The sequence below is a fragment of the Monocercomonoides exilis genome (genome assembly GCF_001643675.1).
Source record: "Monocercomonoides exilis strain PA203 chromosome Unknown scaffold18-1597598, whole genome shotgun sequence".
Lineage (NCBI taxonomy): Eukaryota > Preaxostyla > Oxymonadida > Polymastigidae > Monocercomonoides > Monocercomonoides exilis.
The window spans coordinates 260,465-281,568 of NW_027150563.1; the positions used below are offsets into that span (position 1 = coordinate 260,465).

Here is a 21,104-nt window from a genome sequence, read left to right on the forward strand (position 1 = left end):
GTCATATTTTTTTTGACAAAGCGCATATAATTTCATTTATTAACTTCTGAAATAAAATGGATGTTAAATGATTAGCATTAATCAATGCAACAACATAAATGCGTATGGAGGAATGGTGTATTTTCGACAATAGAGATCGTGAAGTTTTGGTTTATATCTATTGAAGAAAAGTTCAATGCCACAACAGCAACAGTTGGAAATGAATTTTTTGTTGAATGTTTCAACATCTCGTCCCAGATCAACGAAAACCAATTCCAGTTTGATCTTCGAGAAGGTCATTTCAATCGAGATAATGCAATATATGGAAGAGATGAGTGTGAATATAAGGATGATACAAATCTGATTGAATTTGTGACTATCCATCAGAGTGACACAATCATTGTGAGCAATGTTAATGGATCAGATGAGAGGCAATGTGGAACAAACACACTTCCATGTGATTCAATTGATTATGGACTGATGCACCTGACTTCAGAGCTGATAAGTCAAATACTCGTTGTTGAAGGGAGTGTGATTGGAAGAGAAATGAATCTGGAGGAAATGAGTTTGAGTTCAAAGAGCAGAGAAGTTTGCAAAGTTGAAGTGAAATCAGTGATTAAAGAAACAAAGGATGCTTTGATAACAACAAGCGGAACAGTCTCATTGGTGAGAGTGAATTTTGTATTTGAATCAGATTTCATCTCTTCACACGAATCACTGATATCACCAGAAGGAGGGATTCTTGAAGTGATGAATTGTTCATTCTCCTCAAAACAATCGAATGAAGAACGAAATATAGAATTAGCAAACATTCCATTTCACATAATAAACATGGAAAAAGGAGAATTACAACTTGATGGATGCACAATATCAAATCTCATTCTTCAAAAATCTTCAATATATCTTTCATCTTCTTTTCCATCAGTGATTTATTTATTAACGATTAGCAATTCAATAATTAAAACTTCTCTGATAGATATTAATGAATGTGGACAATTGAAAACTGATAGACTGCTTGCTGAAAATATCTCATTTGAGGGAAATGAAGAATCATTGATATCTTGCTTATTAAAGAAAAAACAAATGCAATACGCGATCAAAAAATGCTCAGATACTTTGAAAAATTAGAATAAAAGTTTGAATAACACATACTTCAATAATTTTGAAAATGATTTAATCAAAACACATTTTTTCTCATCACATTTTAATAGCATCACAAAAAATCTTATCAATTTCGATTGAGTATATTTTTTTTAATCATGAACATAACTAAATAAAATATCTCAATTCTTTGCCAAATCAATAATCATTTCAAAACACCAAAGTTTCATTAGTTTTTCTTGAATAACTTCATAGAAATAATTCACTTATTGATTGCTAAAACAAAACAACACTTCAATAATATCAAGCTGTCTCACAACAAGATAGTAGTTATATCACTGAAAAATATCATATAACTTGTTTTCGCCATGATCATCTTCATCTTAACTTTAACTGTTTTATGTTGTGCCACATCTTCCTCACACAGAGCTTCCCTCTCCTATTCTTTTTCTTAAATACCAACTTGGAAAAATTCATCATTGAACATCGTTTTTTGATGTTCCTCTCCGGTCATTGCTTTCTTTCTCTTTCTTTCACACACATGATTAAATCCTTTTCTTCCTTTACTCATACTACTCCCGCATACTCATTAATTCGTGTTTCTCGATGCAGCTTTCTCCTCTCCATTCAGCTCAATCTCAATCACACCTCCTGCAACGCTCCTTTAACTCGCAACCTCACTTTCTTTTAAGCTTTCCACAGCCAAACTCATATTCATCATTCCTCCTTTTCCTTCAATCTCCTTTGCTTCACGCAATTAAAATGTTGTTATATCAACGATAATCATCCCTTCTCCATCTGTCTTCACGTCCTCCGCTGTGACAAATCCCTGCTCCTCTCTTCCTCCATTCACCTTCTCAATTCCTCCTCCGCAAAATTCAGTTCCTCTCACTGTGACGCATTCCATTTGCATATCTCGACCTTTCACACTCCCCACCCACATATTAGCCCCGTTGATCCTCTTCCTTCCTCGCTTTCTTCCTCTCCAAACTCGCTGTCAACAATCATCACAACTCCAACACTTATTTACTCAATCTGCTTCTTCAACGACTGTCCCTAAAACTTCATTGCAAACGTGTTCATTTCGAACCATGTCTCTCTTTTTCATCCACAACGCGTCATATCAAAACCATTCGATAGAATTCATATTTCATTGGAACTGTATGGAATCAAAAACATGAACAAATTTTTTTCATCATGAAAATCATCACTTCCAACAAACAGAGTCTTATCATTTATCGTTAAGGAATAATCAAACTTGAATGAGTTATTTGTCACAGAAGAATTAAAATCCTTTCCCAAAATGAACACATTCTTTCCAACGGCCGCATTGTTATTCTTAAAAGTTACGTCAGCATCAAAAAGAAATGGTTTTTCACTCAAACAATTTTTGCAATCCAAATATTAAAATCCTCCTTTTCCATTGTTTGAAGAAAGTGAACAAGATGATGCATTTGTTGATTTAATCACCAAATCTTCATTCCCTTGCAGTGTCACTCTTGCAACACCTCCTTCTTCACCGCTTCCAGTGTTCATAACGTTTGAAAGGCTGCTGCTTTCAAGCAAGACAGACGAAGCTATCACCAATGGTGATTTGACAAACGAACAATCTGTCAAGCTGCATCCCTTTAATGAGCAACTTCCACTTGTTGTGGTTATCAATGAATATTGAACTGTTGTTGATGATTGGATGCTAAATAAACAGCTTTTGAGTTGAAGAACCCTACTCGATGAGATCAGTGTATTCATATTTAGCTCAAACTGTCTTGGAATTTGGAGCTTCAAAGATAATAAGCTGTGTTAAACTGTTGTTGGATTGATTGATAATATTGATGGTTTTCCGTTGATTGTTTTCGAAAGATAAACAACATTGTGTTCAAATAGAAATACAACCGCAAAAATTTATAATTAAATTTTCTTTAATCAAAAATTTTTAAATAATATCCCACTTCTATCCTCGTGTATTATACTTATGTTTTAAACTTAATTTTAGCTTTTCTTAATAATTCTGCATTGTTTATGAGAAAAAAATAAAAAGTATTTTGTGCAAAATAATATTTAAAAGCTTGAATAGAATTGATTAAACAAAATCAAACGTTCTTAGCATAAAAAGTATTTCTTTATTAACCACCATCTTTTTGCCACTCAATTATTCTCATATTGCATAATAATATTCATCTTTAAAATCTTTATCAATATTCATAAAGGATAAAATGAAATATTAATAATCTTTCATTGCACACTTTATTAAAATATTTAAACATTATATTTTTCTAACGGTCATAAACGTGTGTTCATTGCATGATGAGGAAAAGAAAATTCTTATTTTTTGGATATTAAAAATTTAATTGTGGGATTGATCAAAATATTTAAATTTTTAATTTATTTTTTTCATATTTTATTTTTCAAATTTTTATTATTAAAACAGGACAATATAATAATTAATGACCTTTTATCCACTTTTTATTTCGTAATTATCTTATTTTATTTATATTCTGAAAAAATACTCATATTTATGGGTCATTTTTAAAAATAGTTTTTTCACGAGAAACAAAATTTTTCGCGAAAAATCGGTCCATACAAAAGTTTTTTTAATAACATTTGCTTTTCAAACATCTCAAAATTAATCGTTAAAAACAAGAAATGCAAAAGGGACGCAGTTACACCCATGCCGTTATTCTATCATGTTGTTGATATTTTTTATGAACAATATTCAGCACCTTTTCTTCACCCTCGAAGTTGAGCAAACAAGGCCTGGTGTGAATTTCCTTTTCTTTCCAAATTCGTCCGGCGCAATAACATCTGACAGCGCTATAAATTTTTTGGGTCGTAATGTTAAACGCTTCTGATTTGTAACAAACCTTCTGTGGAAAAGCATCAAGAGCGGCAATAATTTTTTCGAATAATGAATTGGCGTTTCTCACTTCAAACGTAAGTTTTCCGTCTCGAAGTTTTTGTTCTTTGATATTTTTGAAATCGTTGTATTTCTTGAACAATAAAATAATGAACGGTCAGAAGCGGAAATTAGATCAAAATAGATCATTATGAATTTATAAAACGTTTTGGGAAAAAAAATCACCGATAAATAATGTTTGAAATTGCATTATCTAGAAATAGATTCAATATGAGTTAAGTTTTTTTATTTGGAACAGAAATATAATTAAGATATGAATATTTTGATTTATTTGAAAATAAAACCAAGCCTGCGTGACTGACTGACTTTGACATGAAAAAAAGCGAAATTTGACTAACGGGATAGAAAAAAGTAACGTCATTTCATAATGTGATTTTCTGTATTGAATAATTGCACATAAGAATGGCATCAATTTTCCATTTGGGTGATTTTTTTTGATATCATAAAAAAAGATCAAAAATCGAAAAAATATTATATATTGTGGTATTCTCTGATCAAAGAGGAAAATTGATTTATAACAAGTATTTAGCTTTTATTTCTGCAATATATATTTGTTTTATTTATAAGACCAAAAAAACATACCTATTTAACATTTTTAACGAAAAACGATTTTTTGATCAAGTTTAATAAAAATGAACCTAAAAATTAATGAATAAAACTTCAGAAAAAAATAAAAGTTTCAAGAATAACTTAAGAATACTGACAATTGGAAAATAAAAACAAAAAACATTGGTAAAGTTTGAAATTTGAATAAAAATAATTTTTTTGACTTTCAAAAAATGACAATAGTTTATCATCTTTAATTTCTTTGACTTTGACATCACAAAATCATCATTCCAGTTTAGTAGTCCAGCTTCAACAGAAAAACAAAATATAAAACTGTGGAAAAGGAAATGTTTCCAAGAATAACAACTGATTCAAATTCGTTGTTTTTCTCCATTCTCCTGATTATTTGGAGTTCAAACTTTCTTCTCTATACCATTTGTTCGTTTAAAATTTTCCATTATTGTTTCTTTCACATTCTCATTCCACATACATCCTCTATCGCTCCTTAATCGCCAAAGAAATTCATTCCACTCATCCTGCACTTTCTCTTCTTTCTTCTTTTATTTCTTCATTAATTGCCACCTCCCCTGCCCTCTCCCTCTTCCTCGCCAACTGCACCATGGCCAACATCGACTCAGCTCCGCAGTTGAGCCAACAAACTGCCACCAATGGCGGATGCATCAAATTCGCCTCATCTGCCACTGCAAACACATTTTCTGTGAGTGATTCCAACTTCTCCGCCTGCTGTGTGAGCGAGGATACAAGTTCTGGAGGAAGAGGCGGCGCTCTCATGATCGAGTACAATGATGATTCAGAAGTGTCATCCACAACCTTTTCCATCACCAATATCGTGTTTTCAGCCAACAAGGCCAGTGTCGGAAGAGATATGTATTTTGTGTGCGAAACATTTGTCGCTTCTGTGAAAGAGCCCTTGTTCGCCTTCATGGGAAACATCACTCAGAAAGACAACTCGATTGTTGGAAATGACAGAAAAGAAGCAATTGGAATTTCGATTAATAAATCTATATCAACCGGAATACAGCTGACAACGAATACGTGAATGATCATCTTGATATCATTGAAGTGAATTGTTGGCTATCAAAGATGTCCTACAAGAGGACACAACGCGATGGGGTTTCTGAAGAAGGTGCAGATCATAAGGCAGAATTCATTTCATCAGCTGACTTGTCAGTGAAAATATGTGCAAATGAAGGCAAAGTCGAAGATATTTGAAGAGAAGGCACAAACACACAAAATAATAAATTGACTCAAAAACACTTTTGATGGATTAATCATCACATATCTGCAGTTAATTCGGCTGTTTCATAGAAATTTTCTTTGAACATGTCTTTCCTCTAAATCGCTTTCTTTCATCGTCTCATCTTCTGCGACTTTTTGAAGGCATGTGGCCTTGCGAAATCTCTCGAAAACAATCCTTGCAACTGTTTGTTCAAAGAAAGCTTTTCCAATCTTGTTCTTTCTTCTTCCTGTAATTCTTTCAATCTCAAAATAAATAATGCAGAGGCAAACTTCATGGATTGTGTACCCGATGATCGGCTATTCTTGATTTGACATTGAACCATTTCCGTTGACATATTATTTATACAGATATTCCGTTTTAGAATGAAAATTTCTTTTGTGCTTCCGAAAAAATAATAAAAGACGGTTCCTGGCTCTGAATTCGATAAAAGTTGAATGAAATGAAATAATTGTTTGCTTTCTCAGCAGCTCTGCTGAATTGAACAAAACAAACATTTGACTAAGTGGATGCTCTGATCCAATGCCAAATAAGAAGAAACATAAAAGAAGAAGTTGAAAAAGTGGTTGAAGAAGGAGTTGATGACAACGATGACGAGGATAAAGAGGGATATTCTGCTTTTAATAAAGTTTATTACTGAAATGAAGTGGATGTGACTGAATATATTGATGATGAAGAGGAGACGGTGGTGATAAAAGGCACGTTGAAAGTGAAAAGTTGAATGAGAAGAGACTCAGACAGAGATGAAATATCATGCAGATAAATAGATCTTTTATTTTCCCTTACTTTTTTTCTATTTTCTCATGTTCTTTCTTCTTCTTCCTGTCTTTCAGCTTGCCTCTACCAGCTCCTGGATCTTCTTCTGCTCTCCTAAGACCATGTCCTTCGCAGTCAGTATTCGTTTCATCTGCTCGTCGGTCTCTTCTCAGTTTATAGTGACTTGCTAACTCCGGCTCTGTCAGCTTCTTGATCAGCTCATTGTTCTGGAAATAATCCTCTATCATCTTGTTTTCCTCTTCCAGCAGAACGGTTCCTAACGCTCTTTCCTTCCACAAGCCTCCCAAACACTCCCTTCTCTCTTTCTTTTTGGATAAATAAGATTTCTTTTTCGTTTTTGTTGGTTTCTTTCTTTCTTTTTTTATTTCTTCTTTTCTGCAATCTCTTTCAGTCTCATTTGCACTTTTTTGGAAGCTCTTTCTTTATATTCGATTTTCACTTTCTGGAATTTTTTGCGTATTAGATTGACTTCCAAAGATATATCCGTTTTTTGTTTCTTTTTGATGAAATTTCTCTTCTTCCAATTGAACATCTCTTGTTTTGCTCTCTTTCTGTCCCTCAAAATTTTCTTTTCTTTCGCCAATTGCTTTCACAGATACAGCTTTCAATCTTTTCTCAAGTTGAAACTCTTCTCTTTCCGTCTCTCTTTCATCATCTCTAGTTTCACTTCCTTTCCCCCTTCTTCTTCTCATTGTTCACCATCTCTTCTTCACCTTCTTCACGGCTTCTTTATTGATATCCGATCATCTTGTTTCACTTGTCCATGTACTCCTCCTTCTTAGCTGCCCCAATGCAAATTGAAGCTAAATCTTTAACTTCCGCGAAAAATTCACGAAATGCAATTAGTCCAACAAATTTTTGGGACTAAGTGACTTCTTATAGATGGACAAAAAAGGACATTCGAACTCCCAACATAATTGTCTTTGAATTTAACGCAGAGAAGATGTCCATTTCGCACAAAACGTCAGAAACAGGTGATGATAACTTGGCAGCAGAAAGAGAAGTCAGCGCAGACGATAGAGGCGCCTGTGGAGCAAATGTCAGTGACATTTGTGAAGAAGTGTTCGAAGAACAATGAGCTTTTCCAATGTCAGAAGACTTTTATTGCTTGAATAATCCATTTGAGATACAAAATATAATAAGAAGGAAATGTGATCTTTCTCTCTTTTCTTTTCTGGCGCTTTTACAAACTTTGTGTAACAAATCTGGTATTTTGTTTTATTATTTCTTCGATTGCTCTAACAATATTAGCTGAAGACAATAAAAGAAGATCTCAATGTACTTTAAACGCTCAGCATAGTTCTCTTTGTTCAAAAACCTTCAACTGTATTCCCAAAAGAGGCAGACGAGCTGCGCTGCCTTTTTATTCGTTGCTCCTGTTGGAATAAGCCCTTGAATTCACTGAATCCCTTATGATTGCACACACCCTCATTGTACAAATCTCTTCTGAGAATACAATGGAACTGAGACTGAACAAGAACCAGAAGAAGAGCCAGCAGACAGATTCAACAAGGGAGGAAGAGAAACATTCACTCCGCTCTCTTCATCTGCAGAAGTTATTCTCCTTCCTCCAACACCGCAACTTCTTCGTGAATCCCTGGCTGGACCACGTTCCTTTTGTTCTTTCTTGTTGTTTCTTTCATGGCAGACATCGTTGGAATGAGGTTGTTCATCTTAACCGCTTCTCGTTCCTTCTCCTTCTGAAAATTCCTGATCTTCTGCTCCGCTTTTGCCTGGAATGTCACATCAAGCGCCTGCTTCGTGGTTTCATTGAGTGGAATGCCACTAACCTATGCACGTAACTGCAGAGTTGAAGCAGCAGCAGCTGAAAGCGGATTAACAGGCTGCCTCTCCAGCACCAACAAATACTACTTCTCTTCGTTTCTTTCTTTTTCCAAAACAGTTCGGATCTACTAAAATCCTGTTGTTATTCGAGTGCCCGGAGATTTCATTATTCGCTCAATGACACACACTCTCAGTGGCTGCTTGCAGATGCTTGATTGGTGCGGGAACTTTCCAGTGAGGAGGAAGATGAAGATTAAGAAGGCACTGGATACGAAGAAGAAGGAAGCCCTTTAATTTTTCCCAGTTGAGAGTGCTGCGCGGAGAGTGAGGCGACGGTGGAGCGATTATCAATGCTGCCTGAGTTAAAGTTTGATACAACAACAGAAGAGGAAGAAGAAGTACCATTCACAGAAGATGAACGACGAGCTGAAGGGAAACGATGACACGAAAAGATCTGAAAAACTTTTGAACTTGCTTCAACATTATTCACAGCAAAAGAAGTGGAAGTATTCTGATTTTCAATTGAAGAATTCCACTTCGAATTCATCGAAAGAGAAAGTTACAGAAGTGAATTCACCAAAATAACAGAATGCATCACATAAAGTTGTTCACTACACACACATTTCTATCCTTCTGCAATTTTTCCTTTGATCGGCTGAATCGTTTAAACCTGCGACATGATCAGCGGATGGCTCTCTTACTAGTCAAACAGGATGCTTTTCTTCTCTCTTCTCTCGTTCGCCCTCTTCTGCAGCGCTAGATGCAGTTTTGTGCGCGGACACACCTGACGCACCAGCCTCCGCTCCATGCTCTAACCTGTCACACTCATAAAGCCAATTCGCTCATGCTTCAATAATTATTGCTGAACAGAAAGTCGAAAAAGAAAAGCTGGAATTGTTGTCGTTTTTTCATGTACTAGCGGCTTTGTTCCTTTTTCGCGATGAAGTCTTCACCGGCCAGAAGCGCTTGCAGCACAGTCTCCATATGAGTGATACCTTCTGTCCATCACTTCCTTCTCTTAACTGCTCCTCCTCCAACATTCTCGTTCATCTCATTCATTGAACTGTTTCTGCTTTCCAGCTTGATCGGAATCCTAGCTAAATGACCTATTTTCATCAGCGAATGGAAGCTCCAGAATATCATTTGCTTCCCAAAAGCCGGTGCAATCCCTCTCATGGCAGGGCACTCAAACAGAGGGAAATAAGACGCCTATGCATTCAGCCGCTCCACATAAGTCACGTCGAGTCTATAGTCGATGCTAGTCCCACATTCGTTCCTCAGCACAATGGACTGCATAGTGCATGGACCTCTCCAATGGGTACCTATTCCAGAAAAGGCATTTCCGTTTCTTCTTTTCATCGCACGCTCTCAAACACAGCATGCTCATCGGTGAAACTCAGCGTTTGTAACGCGATCTTAAAATTGTTAAGCTTCCCAGCGGAGCAGCACCCAATTTGAAAGGCATTTTCAGCAGATTCTACAGCAAGCGCATATTAGCCTCCATGAAGATCAGCCCATCGAAGTGATTGAATGTTTCATCAGCAGGTGAAAGCTCGTTTGCAAACGCGCGGTTCATCTGGCTCTTAGAAAGATCTTTTCATGTAATCACCTTCTCCGTGTTGTGAATGTGAACATCCACAACAGCTTCATATGGAATTATCCCCAATCCAGTCGCTACTCATAATGCAGTTTCGTTGTGTTTGAATTGTATTCATAACATTTCGCCGGTTTCTTGCTCTTCTTCCCGACTCTGCAACAATAAAGAAGAAGCAGGAGAAATGCAAACAGATTGAAACAGATCGTAAATACCTCTGTCAGCTTTGAATATCTTTGTATAACCATTTCTTTTCTCTTTGTCATTTCAATCACACGCACAACACGGCATGTGTACAATGCACGAAGCACAGGGCGGAAAAACACTTTGATTCTTTCGTGCGATCTTGTTGAAATGACTTCGCTTTGTGGCAAAACCGATATTATAGGTAGAGTAGTTTAAGGAAAAGTAGAAAAAGAAAAATATGGATAACATCATTGGATCAGAAAAACGGAAAAGGAAAAAAAGAAGAAAAAGCAGAAGTAGTGGAGGTGAAAAATGATGAAAGATTCATCAAATTACTTGACATAAATGAAGAACAGTTTGGATTGAAAAAGTTGAGGAAGAAGAAGCATTAAAGAAGACATGAATAATATTTGAATTTTGCTTATCAAAAAGCAAAGTTCCTTTCCAGAAAAATCTATTTTATTTATAAACCATAAACCCATTTCGAATTTTCATTTTTTCGTTGATCAGGAATTTGCAGAAATGTTTATTTTTTTGTTCATAATGGAATAAATGATATAAAGAAGTGATCAATAGGCGTAAAAACGATTTCTGCAAATTCCCGTGTAATAAAAATCTTTTTTCGATCTATAAGATCAAACATAACAATTTTCAAAATGATTATTTTTTAAGACATATTTTCATAAATATTCTTTATTCTTAAATTTCAATCGATGAAATAAATTTTCATTGTTTGTTGTTTGTCATTATCGAAAAAAGAATATTAAGAAAAATTTTATCATTTTCCAGAAATTTAAAAAAAAATAAAAAAATCCTATTTCAACAAAAGTCATTTATTAAAATTAACACAAAAATAACTATTATGTTCATTAAAATTTTGATTGAGACAGTAATGCTGATTTTTTGTTTTACAAGTGATATTTATTATTTTTTTTAAAAAAAAATTTTAATTTTGTTGTTTAATGTTATAATTATTTCAGATGATGAGGAAAAAGAAATAAGAATTATGTCAGTTAGATTTGTTAGCAAATTTTAGAAAGATAATTATGAATAATAAAAATTCATTTTCGGAAGCTCTTTGGATATTTTATTTGTCAATTTTTCTTGGAATGAACACAAAGCTTAGAAAAAAAAATTAATAAAAATTAATAAAAAAGTATTATTTATGAAAACAACAGCATATCAATTTCCAATATCATCAAACCATTATAAAAATACTTTCAAAATAAAAATGACTTTTTCAAAACCTCAATCAACTCTTAATTCAAGATCCAAAACTCTTTGGAAAGAAATTGAACGCATAGGTGGAGATGACGTTGATTCATTGCTCGTCTATCTCTCTTTTACAACAACAGGCAATCATCTTCAGTAATTAATGATTTACTGAAGTCTTTGAACGGTTTGGCTTTTTATTCTTTTGTATTGCGTTTAAAATATTATTTTAACTCTCTGTTATTTTTTTTCTTTTTGATTTGTTAACTATTAATTTTTTTGTAACAGAATATCACATAAAGCTGCTGGAAGACCTGTCTGTGGTGTACAACAACGCTCCGTTGCACACTCAGACAACAATGCTGCAAGCGCTTTCCCGCAACACATCATTATCAGATTTACAGGACTATGGATATGATGTCAAAGAAGGCAAATTTATTTATGCGAAACAAACTCTGAAGAAAAACCAAGGATTTATCATTCCTCCTCAAAAACCTCATCTTCCGTCTTGCAAAAGTGGTTTGTTTTTATTTGAATTTTTTTTTTTGAATAATTCTCTCTGTTTATTAAGGTTTAAATGAACAGGACTGGGAAAAGGGCAACAACTGGATGTTAGCCCATTCAACTGAAGCCTCAACTTCGCTTCAGTCAGCAAAGAAAAAGCAGCGAGCGGAGCCAGATTACGCAAAATTTATTGACGAAGCAGCGTGGGAAGATGAAATAATTACTGAAAATTCTTCTTCAAATAAAAAACAATCTTCTTCTTCTTCAACATCATCTCAACAAAATAGAAAATCAAATTCCGTTTCAGAAAATGATTTTTCTTCACCAAATCCTTCACCGTCGAAAGCTGTTGATGCTCCAATCAGAACTCCAATTAGGAGAGAAAGGGGTTCAACAAAAAGAAAAATAAATAAATTACATCAAAAACATCACTCGTCTCCTACACCCATTCCAATTCACAAATTCTTCAAAACAAAACAATCGTCATCCACTTCCTCATCTTCCTCTTCTTCCTCTTCTTCCTCATTTTTCAAAAAAATTAAAAAAAAAAAAGAAAATATAAATCCTTCTTCCATTGAAGAACCTTCAACTTCCTTTTTCTACGATGATGTGTGTGTTAGTGATCAATTAATTGAATATGCCACTTCTCCAAAACTTATTCCTCCACAAACATATCAAGATCTTCTTTCATCATTTTCAAAAGAGAATAACACTTCTTTGTCTCAGCATAACACACCCTCCGATAAGAGTGTTATTTCGTTCCATGAAAACACTGCACAACTCACGATGAATAACAATCAAATAGATTTTCTTCATTCAAATTCTACTCCTTCTTCATCAACCTCTTCAAAAATCGTATCTTCACTTTCTTCTTCATCAACATCAATGAAAGGATTAATCAATTTAGGAAACATATGCTATTTAGCTTCTCTTCTTCAATGTTTCTCTTCAATCATTACACAAAAACCTTCTTTCATATCAAAGCAAACAAAAAAAAAGAATATATCTTCACGTGTTATTAATGTTTGTCAACAATTGGCAAAAGATGGAATGGCAGTGCGTTCGTGGGCCCCATCACTGATCAACAAATGGGAAGACTTTTGTGGATATGGCAGTAGACAACAACAAAACGTGGCTGAGGCATTTGACAATCTTCATTAACTTCTTCAAAAAGATGAGTTGATAAATAAGGACACCTTCAATCCTGTTTTAATCACTCATTTCAAATGCCAAAAATGCAAAAGAATCTCATCACATTTCAACGAAGCTTGCAACAACGTGGTAATTAATTCATCTTCTCCTCACAAAGGTCTATCATCTCTTTTTGCAACTGAAATTTTAAATGGAAAGAACACAATTTATTGCGATGAATGCAAAGAGAAATGCTGTGCTGAGAGATGGGAGGAAATGGCTGCATTTCCAGATGTGCTAGCCCTCTGTCACGAATGCACTGACTCTGCTTGCTCTGCTCCTTCAAGAACACTTCTGATTGAAACTGATCGTGTTCACCAGCGAACGTTTATCAAAGGGTTTTCAGAAGAAAACATTCAACATCATCAAGAGAGCAATAAGGAAGTTATTATTTATCATCATATTGGGCAAATTCTTTTTCAGCGTCTGGATCAACAAAATGGGCATTACATTGCAGTTGTGAAAAGGAAGGCAGGAAGAGAGGCACTGTGGAATATTTGCAACGATTCTGATATACTTGAATTGGACAAAGAAAACTGGACAAAGGCATGGAAGGATCTTTATGCTCAATGTTTTACTCCTTCCCTTTCTTTCTTCTCAAAAGAAAAAACTAAACCAACATTGTCAACTCTTCAATTTGGTGGTTCATCATCTTCTTCAGAAACATCAAATTTAAACACTTCAAATAACTCATCATCATCGTCAACAATAACCACTACTACGTCATTTTCATTCATCACACCTCCTCATCGTTCAACTTCCATTCCTCCACTCTCTTCGTCAATATCATCAAACTGTGGATTGGAAGTACTCAAAGAAAGAAGAAAGAAAACGGGCATCTTTTCTCCCAATGAAAAGAGATTAATCTTCAAGCCCAAGACTAAATTATGGAAAGAGTTTTCCGAAGAAACAAATATTAAAGTTTCTTTGTCACACTTCTACAAACTCACTACCAACTTCTCCAAAGCGAAAAGACGCACAGATCTTTGTGGAATGTGCGAGAAACTCAATTATCTCGAAAACAAACTGAAGTCATCACAAAACAATAATGGACTTTCTGCTGCTGAGCTTCAAACTCTGAAACTTCTTCGTCAACATCGTCTTGTAGCAGAAATGCAACGAAAACATTATCAATCGACTGTCGACAATCTGAAAGAGGGAGAAGCAGTCTTCGTCTTCGACTTCAAAGAGAAATGGAAACTGCCAATTCGAAAGAACCAACTTCAACAGGAATTCTTCAACTATCAACAAGTGTCTCAATTCACAATCATCTCTCTTCAAAAAATCAATAATCAACAAATAAAACGAACATTCAACTTCTTCTCCGACTGCCTCTCAAATGATCACAGATTTATTATTGAGTGTCTGGAATCTGTGATCAAAAGACACTTCTTCTCAGACACTCACACTTTTAAGTTCTTCTGCGATTCTGGTCCACACAACCGAAATCGCTTCCTTCTTCACTTCATCCTCTCCAAACAATCCAAACTTTTCAAAAAGAAAAATACTCAACTAAATTTCTTCGCTGAGCACCACGGAAAAAATATCTGCGATAGTGAATTTGGTGCGTTAGTAAATGTAATCGACAACAATCTTTCGAATGAACACATCACTACACTTCATGACTTGATCAACTTCTTCGAAAACAATATGAATGTTTCATCATCTGTTTCATCATCTTCTCAATCAAACATTTTCTCAACAACATCATCAAACTCTTCATCATCTTCAACATCTGTCAATGACTCTGCACACGAGAGGTACTTTGAAGAGTATGTACCATCTCAGCAAATTTCATGGCCATCACTGTCAATCCCTCACATGAAGGACTACTTGTATTTTGAGCGCAAGGGCTCATTTGTCTGTGCTTCAGCTGTTGGATATCTTCCTCAACGCTCTCTGGTTGCCCTCGAATCTTCGACAATGAAAGAAAAAGTTCAACGTTCAAGAAAGTCATTTCACTCTGATATCACATCATCTAACTCTTCTCTTCTTTCTCAATCTTCTCAAGATCTTCTTTCAAGGAGATTTGAGCTTCTTCTTGACTCTTCTTCTATTTGTGAATCTCAAAATTGTTTTAATAGTGTCCACTATTAAGAAACTAGTTGTTGTGTATGCTTAGCTAGCACTCTATCGGAAGGGTGCTGGACATGACTGTTCGTATTAGATACTGCAGCCTCTGGGCTGCTTTATCCGGACCTGGATACGACGAACAGCCTCCCAGGTGCACAACAGTTAGAATCCGATTGTTTTCTTGTGGTTTTTGTCCCTATAATGTCCCTATTATTAAATTGGTTATTGTCCCGCTTATGTGTGTATTAATCGAGATTCATTAATAGAGAGAGTTGTGAGGAAATTCATTGATCTTTGAGTGAGGTTTTTGGAAAGGAGAGTTGTTGAGAGTGTGAAATAATGTTTTATCATTGTGTCTGTCTTTTTTCTTTGTTGGATTTGATCTTTTTGAGTCAAAGTTAGAGAAATATCAGAAAGGGGAGAGTGGATGGAAAACAGAGTGAAAATAGACAAGTCAGTTTTTGAACTTTTTATATAAGTTAACTTTTTTGTTAGGAATTGTCTTTGATACCACAATTTTGTTGTAATAGTACTGTTTTTTTTAATATCTTTTATTATTCAGAATTGTTGACATTTTGTTGACATTTGGTGATTGTTTTATGATTATGTGATAGAATTATGTTTTTTTGAAAGTTATTGAATCTGATTTGATAATTTCTGATTGTTTTCTATTATTTTGATGATTAACATCATGAATCACTTTTTGTTTTTCATACCACTTTAGTTAGTATACAATTGTTATTTTTTAACGTATTTTTTTTCATTTCATTGATATTTTTTCCATTTCGATTTTGATTCAGATTCTAAAATATTAGGTCTTTTTATCTTGAAATCAATATCAGTTTTTTCCATATTACTAAAATTAACGGCAAAAGCAATTAATATTTATTTAAGAGAAATGAATTTTTGCTAATAGATCAATAAATAATTAACTGTTTCAAAAAAGATCTCAATGATCATAAAAAATTTTCATTTCTTGGGAATTTGCAGAAATCGTTTTTAACCTAATGAAACACTTCAACATTTTATTGATATTATCTTGATATATCAAATAAGCATTTCTGCAAATTCCTGATCAACAAAAAAATGAAATTTAAAATGGGATTTTTGTGAAATAAAATATATCAAAATTATCAAAAAGAAACTTCGTTTTGAGATATAACAAAGTTCTTCAGAGATTCATTTTTTCTTTTTCTTCTATTTTTCCAATTGTTTCACGATGTTCTTTTATTTTCCTTCGCTGCACACGCATTTTGTTACAAATATTTCCTTTTTCCCCTCTTCTTCATTATTGAATCAAAAACATTCGTAAAGAGGCACCAGTTGTTGCTTATCCATTTATCAATTACACTGATAGTTGTTTCGAATAATTTTTTCCGACTCCACTGTGTTTTTTATCAGACCACCGAAACCAACCTAAGAATACATGATAATTTAATCCAAACAGTTGTTTACTAATAAACGACAGACAACTTCTTTGAGGCGATCATTATTAATTATCTGTGGATTGACAAACTGATGCGAGACTCGATTCAGCTGCAATTTATACTTTCATTTTTAGGAATTACCTGAGTAAAGATTCCATGAAGCTTTTCTGCATCGTCTGCTTTATATTTGATCTCTATTGTCACCTGTTGCAGTTTAAAATGAAAGTTTGCTTTTTATTATTCTCTCAGCAACTTTATAGAAGAAATCATTCAGAGTAATTTTGCGGGAGATGAAGAGAACAGAAAAGTCATCTTTTAATGAACGAAAAGAAAACATCTACGTTTTTCCACGTCAAGTTATTCAACGAGCTTGCGAAATTGCACAAGAAGAAAAAAAGTCAAAAAGAATGAAGAGTCCAAATGCAAGACATAGTTTGAACAAGAGCTCTGAATTACATAAACAATGTGTTTGTTGAGCTGTCAACATATACACAGATGCACTTCAGACATCTTTTAATGAGAAAGCGAGAAGAATCCTGAAAGCGCACTGGAGAAGTTAGCTGATAGATCTAATTCATATGTGGAGGCTAAGCGGCAGAATAGCAAAGGAATAAGCTCAATCTTGCAGAACGAATAGGAAACGAAGAAAGATAAGATGAGTTTGAGCAGCTTGACTAACGAAGAGAAAGTGCAGAATAGCGCCGTGTTAATAGTCGTTCTTTATCTTTTCAGGAAGCTGACTGAACCTAAACAAGAAGGAAGTCATCGATGCTGAGCAGTTTCTGGATGTGCATCTCCCAAAGAAAATGTATATGGTGAACATCGTGAGCTGCCTTATCAACGAGTTCTCAATATGCCTTGCTTACAAGACGGAGATACTTTTGGAAGCTGCAGCAGCTCCAGACTTTGTCCGAAGCTTTATAAAGTGTCTAACGATGAACATGCATGCCTGCAGAAATGAATAAAAATCGTTGCATCCAGATTCTTTTAGTGAATTGGACGAAAAAGCCAAAAGAGAGAGGAGAAGGAAGGGTTGGACAGAAAGAAGGACTGACAGACGGATGGATGTTAAGGAAGTATTTTTTTGGAAGATCTGGTTACAAACGCATGGAACAGAGAAATGCAGTCACGGAACAGGCTTTCAATTCTGGCAGGTGCATCGATTTAACGGAAAGCTTGCGCTAAAAAACAAAAGCCTTTGCACTTGCAGAATTAATTAATCAATGCTCATAAGTTCTGATGGCAAAAGTATTCTTTCAAAAAAGATCTATCGATGAATATTTAACGGAAGGAAAAGAATGAGAAAATTGAATTGGAACATCGAATATGACATTGCCTTATTTAAGGTGTATTTTTTTGTTTGATTTTTTCTTATTGCAATTATTTTTTTATCAATGGTTTTTTCTCAATTAAACTAAATGCATACAGACAAGCAAGGAATGTATAAAGATGGCTTATTGAGCGCTTCTGAAAGGCAGCAAGGTTTGCAGTTGATAATATTCATGAAAAGATGCAGGATGTTAATTTATTTATTTCCATTAACGTGAAGAATAAGAAAAGTGATTTCATTTGATGAAAATAATTTGAAGCTTTTGGAACAAGCAGCCAATGGAGCAGAAACAGTCGCAGCAGCAGAGGCACAAGGAGGAGAAAGAGGAAGAGAAAGGAAATATGAACGAGGATAGCGTTCATTTGAGAGAAGAAGATATTTTGAAGAGGATTTGTTATGAGAAACATCTATGACAAGGTTGTTGAGCAAGTCGTTATCAGAGACAGAAACAGAAAAGGAAGATGGATCTGAAAGGTTATCGTCTGAGCTGTGACTGCCGTGCGATTTCTATCTATGTGCTTTAATGAGATTACAAATACGAGGTGTTTGCTTGACGAGGAGCAAGAGCGTTTGATAGGACAGAGGGAAGGCTGAATCGGGCTGAGCATTTTGAGAAAGGATAAATCAGAGAAAGAAAGGAGAACAAAGAAGGAACATATTGAGATATAATTTTTATTTCACCAAGCTTGTTGGCAATAATGCCAGGTATGTGAATGAGTGAAATGGGTTTTTGAAAAGAAAAAAATATATCTCATATATTAATTTGTGTGATCGTTTATTTTATTTCTTATTTTGTTTTTTATTTCTTTTTATTTGTTTGTATTTTTATTTGAGTATTTATTCATTCATTTTTTTCCTTGTTTGGTTCATGTTGGGATTGCTAGACTTTGAGATATTCATTCAGTGGATTTTCAGACACGGCCATATTGGAGGGAAAAGAAGAGATGGTGCAGAAGCATCTGGGGCAGCGAGATAGAAACGGTTTGAAAAGCAGTGAGAGGAGTATCAGAAGCATATTGCGCCTGCAAAGTGATTAAAAAAACGGGGAATGAGAAAGAGGGAAAGGAGCGGTTGGTGAGAAGGAAAGGCGAAATGGAGATTGGTTGAGAGAAGGGTGTGGGAGGTTACAGGAACATTACAAAAAGCGAGCAGCAGTAACCAGTTACTGGAACAAAAAACTTATTCTTCTTTTAAAAAACGAGCTTGTGAAAGAAAATTGAGGAATGAGGAAGAAAAACGCAGTGTGAAAGGGAAGATATTCGTATCATACAGAACAAAATCATAGAAAAATGAAGGATCAATGAAAGGAGAATGAGAAGAAGAAGAAGAAGAAGAAAGTTATGAGGGAGTAACTGAAGAGAGGACAGAGGAAACATAAGGCTGGCTGGCAGGGAGAGTGGATATGAATGGATAACAAAAAAAGAATGTGAAGTCAAAAGCAATGCGCGCTTGAATGCTGAGCAGGTTGGACAGCCAAAAAAAAAGATGTTCAATTATCATCAATCTCAACTTTGTTTATTGATTCTTCTTCGTCATTTCCTTCTCCATCTCCATCTCCATCTCCATCTCCATCTCCATCTCCTTCATCATCATCTTCTTCTTCCTCTTCTTCCTCTTTCTCCTCTTCCTCTTCCTTTTCCTCTTCATCTTCTTCCTCTTCTTCTTCTTCTTCTTCATATTATAACTTCGTTGTTTTTGTCACTTTTAATATTGCAACTTTTGCGATACAACGAATAAATAGTATTTTAATTCATTCATGAAAATATTATGAAACAAAACAACTCTATCTTCTGCTCCTTCAACTTCTTCTTCCTAACCTTCTTCAACTCCTTCAATTTCCACCACAGTCTCCTTCATCTTCATTATTCGGTTATTTGTAATGTGTATCAACAGAAAGAATCTGCAGTTGATGTCTCTCAACACACTAGGTACAAAGCGAAAACTCCTTCATTGTTAACTCATGTGCTTTGCTTCTTATTTCTCTTCGTATGAATCAAGCTTCGAGCTTCGCTATCCCTTCCATTTGTTGTTCTGATGGAAAAGCAGTCGTGGTTTTATTATGTTCAGTCATTCAAAGTATTAAAACAATTAATGAAGAAGGTGTCAGTGAATTTCTTAAGTCATTTTTTTAAATAAGACTCTGTTTTTCCGTCATTCTTTTCTTCATTCTCCCCTTCAAATTTACACTAACACTTCTCCTCCTTCGAATATATCTCTCTTTCCTATCCACCAGACTTCCACCGCAATTCTAACATTTTTCCTCCTCTATCCTTTGGCTGCATCTCATCAAGCACAAGAAAAAAATCCACCGTCCAAATGATCGAAGCTCACTTTCATCTCATTTTCATCAGTGATTGCTTTCAAATAGAATTTCAAGGAACATTCGCGTCTGCTTATTCTGTGACTTCGTGTGTCTCGATTGCAATGGACAACTTCTTTGCGAATTTTACTCTGCAAAACATAGTGTTAAGATTCTGCCATCATGAATGCGGCGGTGCACAAGTTCAAATTAACATCACACGAAGTCAAAACCAGATAAATTTGAATGTTCAATCTATTTCTTCATCTGCGCTGTATTATGATGAGATTAAAAGCAATAGTTTTTACAGATTTGCTGCTCAGATGAACACTAAGACTCGACCTTGATTGCTATTATAACACAGACATTCTGTCCAATCGTAAATGACTGGCCTTCTTCAACTGCAAAAAATTCTGACTTGTCACCTGAAAACGAAAAGGATATTTGTTCTGATGATGATGCGACAGCATTGAATGCAACTCATCTTTAGAAATCTTCTCCATCTTCTTCTTCTTCACCTTTTATCTCTTTTAGCTTCATTTCTCCCTCCATTCCATCCTCTTCTGCTTATTGGCAATCTCACTTCTTTCTTCTTCTCGAACTTCATTCTCATTTCAATTTCTTCTCCGACAACTTAACTTGCGCTCACTCTGAATTGCTTTTCCTTTCTCGCAGGGATTTGTGCCTTGTGGCTGGATGGAAATGTTATTCTCAGTGTTAAAAATTGCTCCTTCTATCAACGCCAGTGCTCAATGGAAGCTGGGCCGTATAAAAACATGTGGGGATAAGGTGATGAGGTTTTTGTGACGTACAAAATAAAAGGTTGAGGAGGAAGTGAGATCGAGAGACATTCGAACTCAGAGAATAGGACAATTTGGAAAATAAAAGAATAAAAGATAACGAATTGACTAAAGGAAAAGAGCGTTTA

The 21,104-nt window shown here is 34.9% G+C and overlaps 4 protein-coding genes across 4 annotated transcripts; 2 read left to right on the plus strand and 2 right to left on the minus strand.

Annotated features, from left to right (window-relative positions):
* Window positions 1-473: 473 nt before the first annotated feature.
* MONOS_18609 (uncharacterized protein) lies at window positions 474-1,214 on the plus strand. The gene has a single exon (XM_067871643.1). The coding sequence runs from the start codon at window positions 526-528 to the stop codon at window positions 1,105-1,107; it is 582 nt and encodes a 193-aa protein (XP_067728728.1). The 5' UTR covers window positions 474-525; the 3' UTR covers window positions 1,108-1,214.
* Window positions 1,215-5,071: 3,857 nt separating this feature from the next.
* On the minus strand, window positions 5,072-5,494 carry MONOS_7068 (uncharacterized protein; the record flags this gene model as incomplete). Its single annotated transcript, XM_067877364.1, has 1 exon — window positions 5,072-5,494. One exon carries the CDS (start codon window positions 5,492-5,494, stop codon window positions 5,072-5,074), a length of 423 nt encoding a protein of 140 aa, XP_067728729.1.
* Window positions 5,495-13,263: 7,769 nt separating this feature from the next.
* MONOS_7069 (uncharacterized protein) lies at window positions 13,264-15,144 on the plus strand (the record flags this gene model as incomplete). The annotated part of the gene is made up of 1 exon (XM_067877365.1): window positions 13,264-15,144. The coding sequence occupies one exon, from the start codon at window positions 13,264-13,266 to the stop codon at window positions 15,142-15,144; it is 1,881 nt and encodes a 626-aa protein (XP_067728730.1).
* A 4,222-nt stretch (window positions 15,145-19,366) lies between these two features.
* On the minus strand, window positions 19,367-19,740 carry MONOS_7070 (uncharacterized protein; the record flags this gene model as incomplete). Its single annotated transcript, XM_067877367.1, has 2 exons — window positions 19,367-19,548; window positions 19,695-19,740. 2 exons carry the CDS (start codon window positions 19,738-19,740, stop codon window positions 19,367-19,369), a joined length of 228 nt encoding a protein of 75 aa, XP_067728731.1.
* Window positions 19,741-21,104: the final 1,364 nt, after the last annotated feature.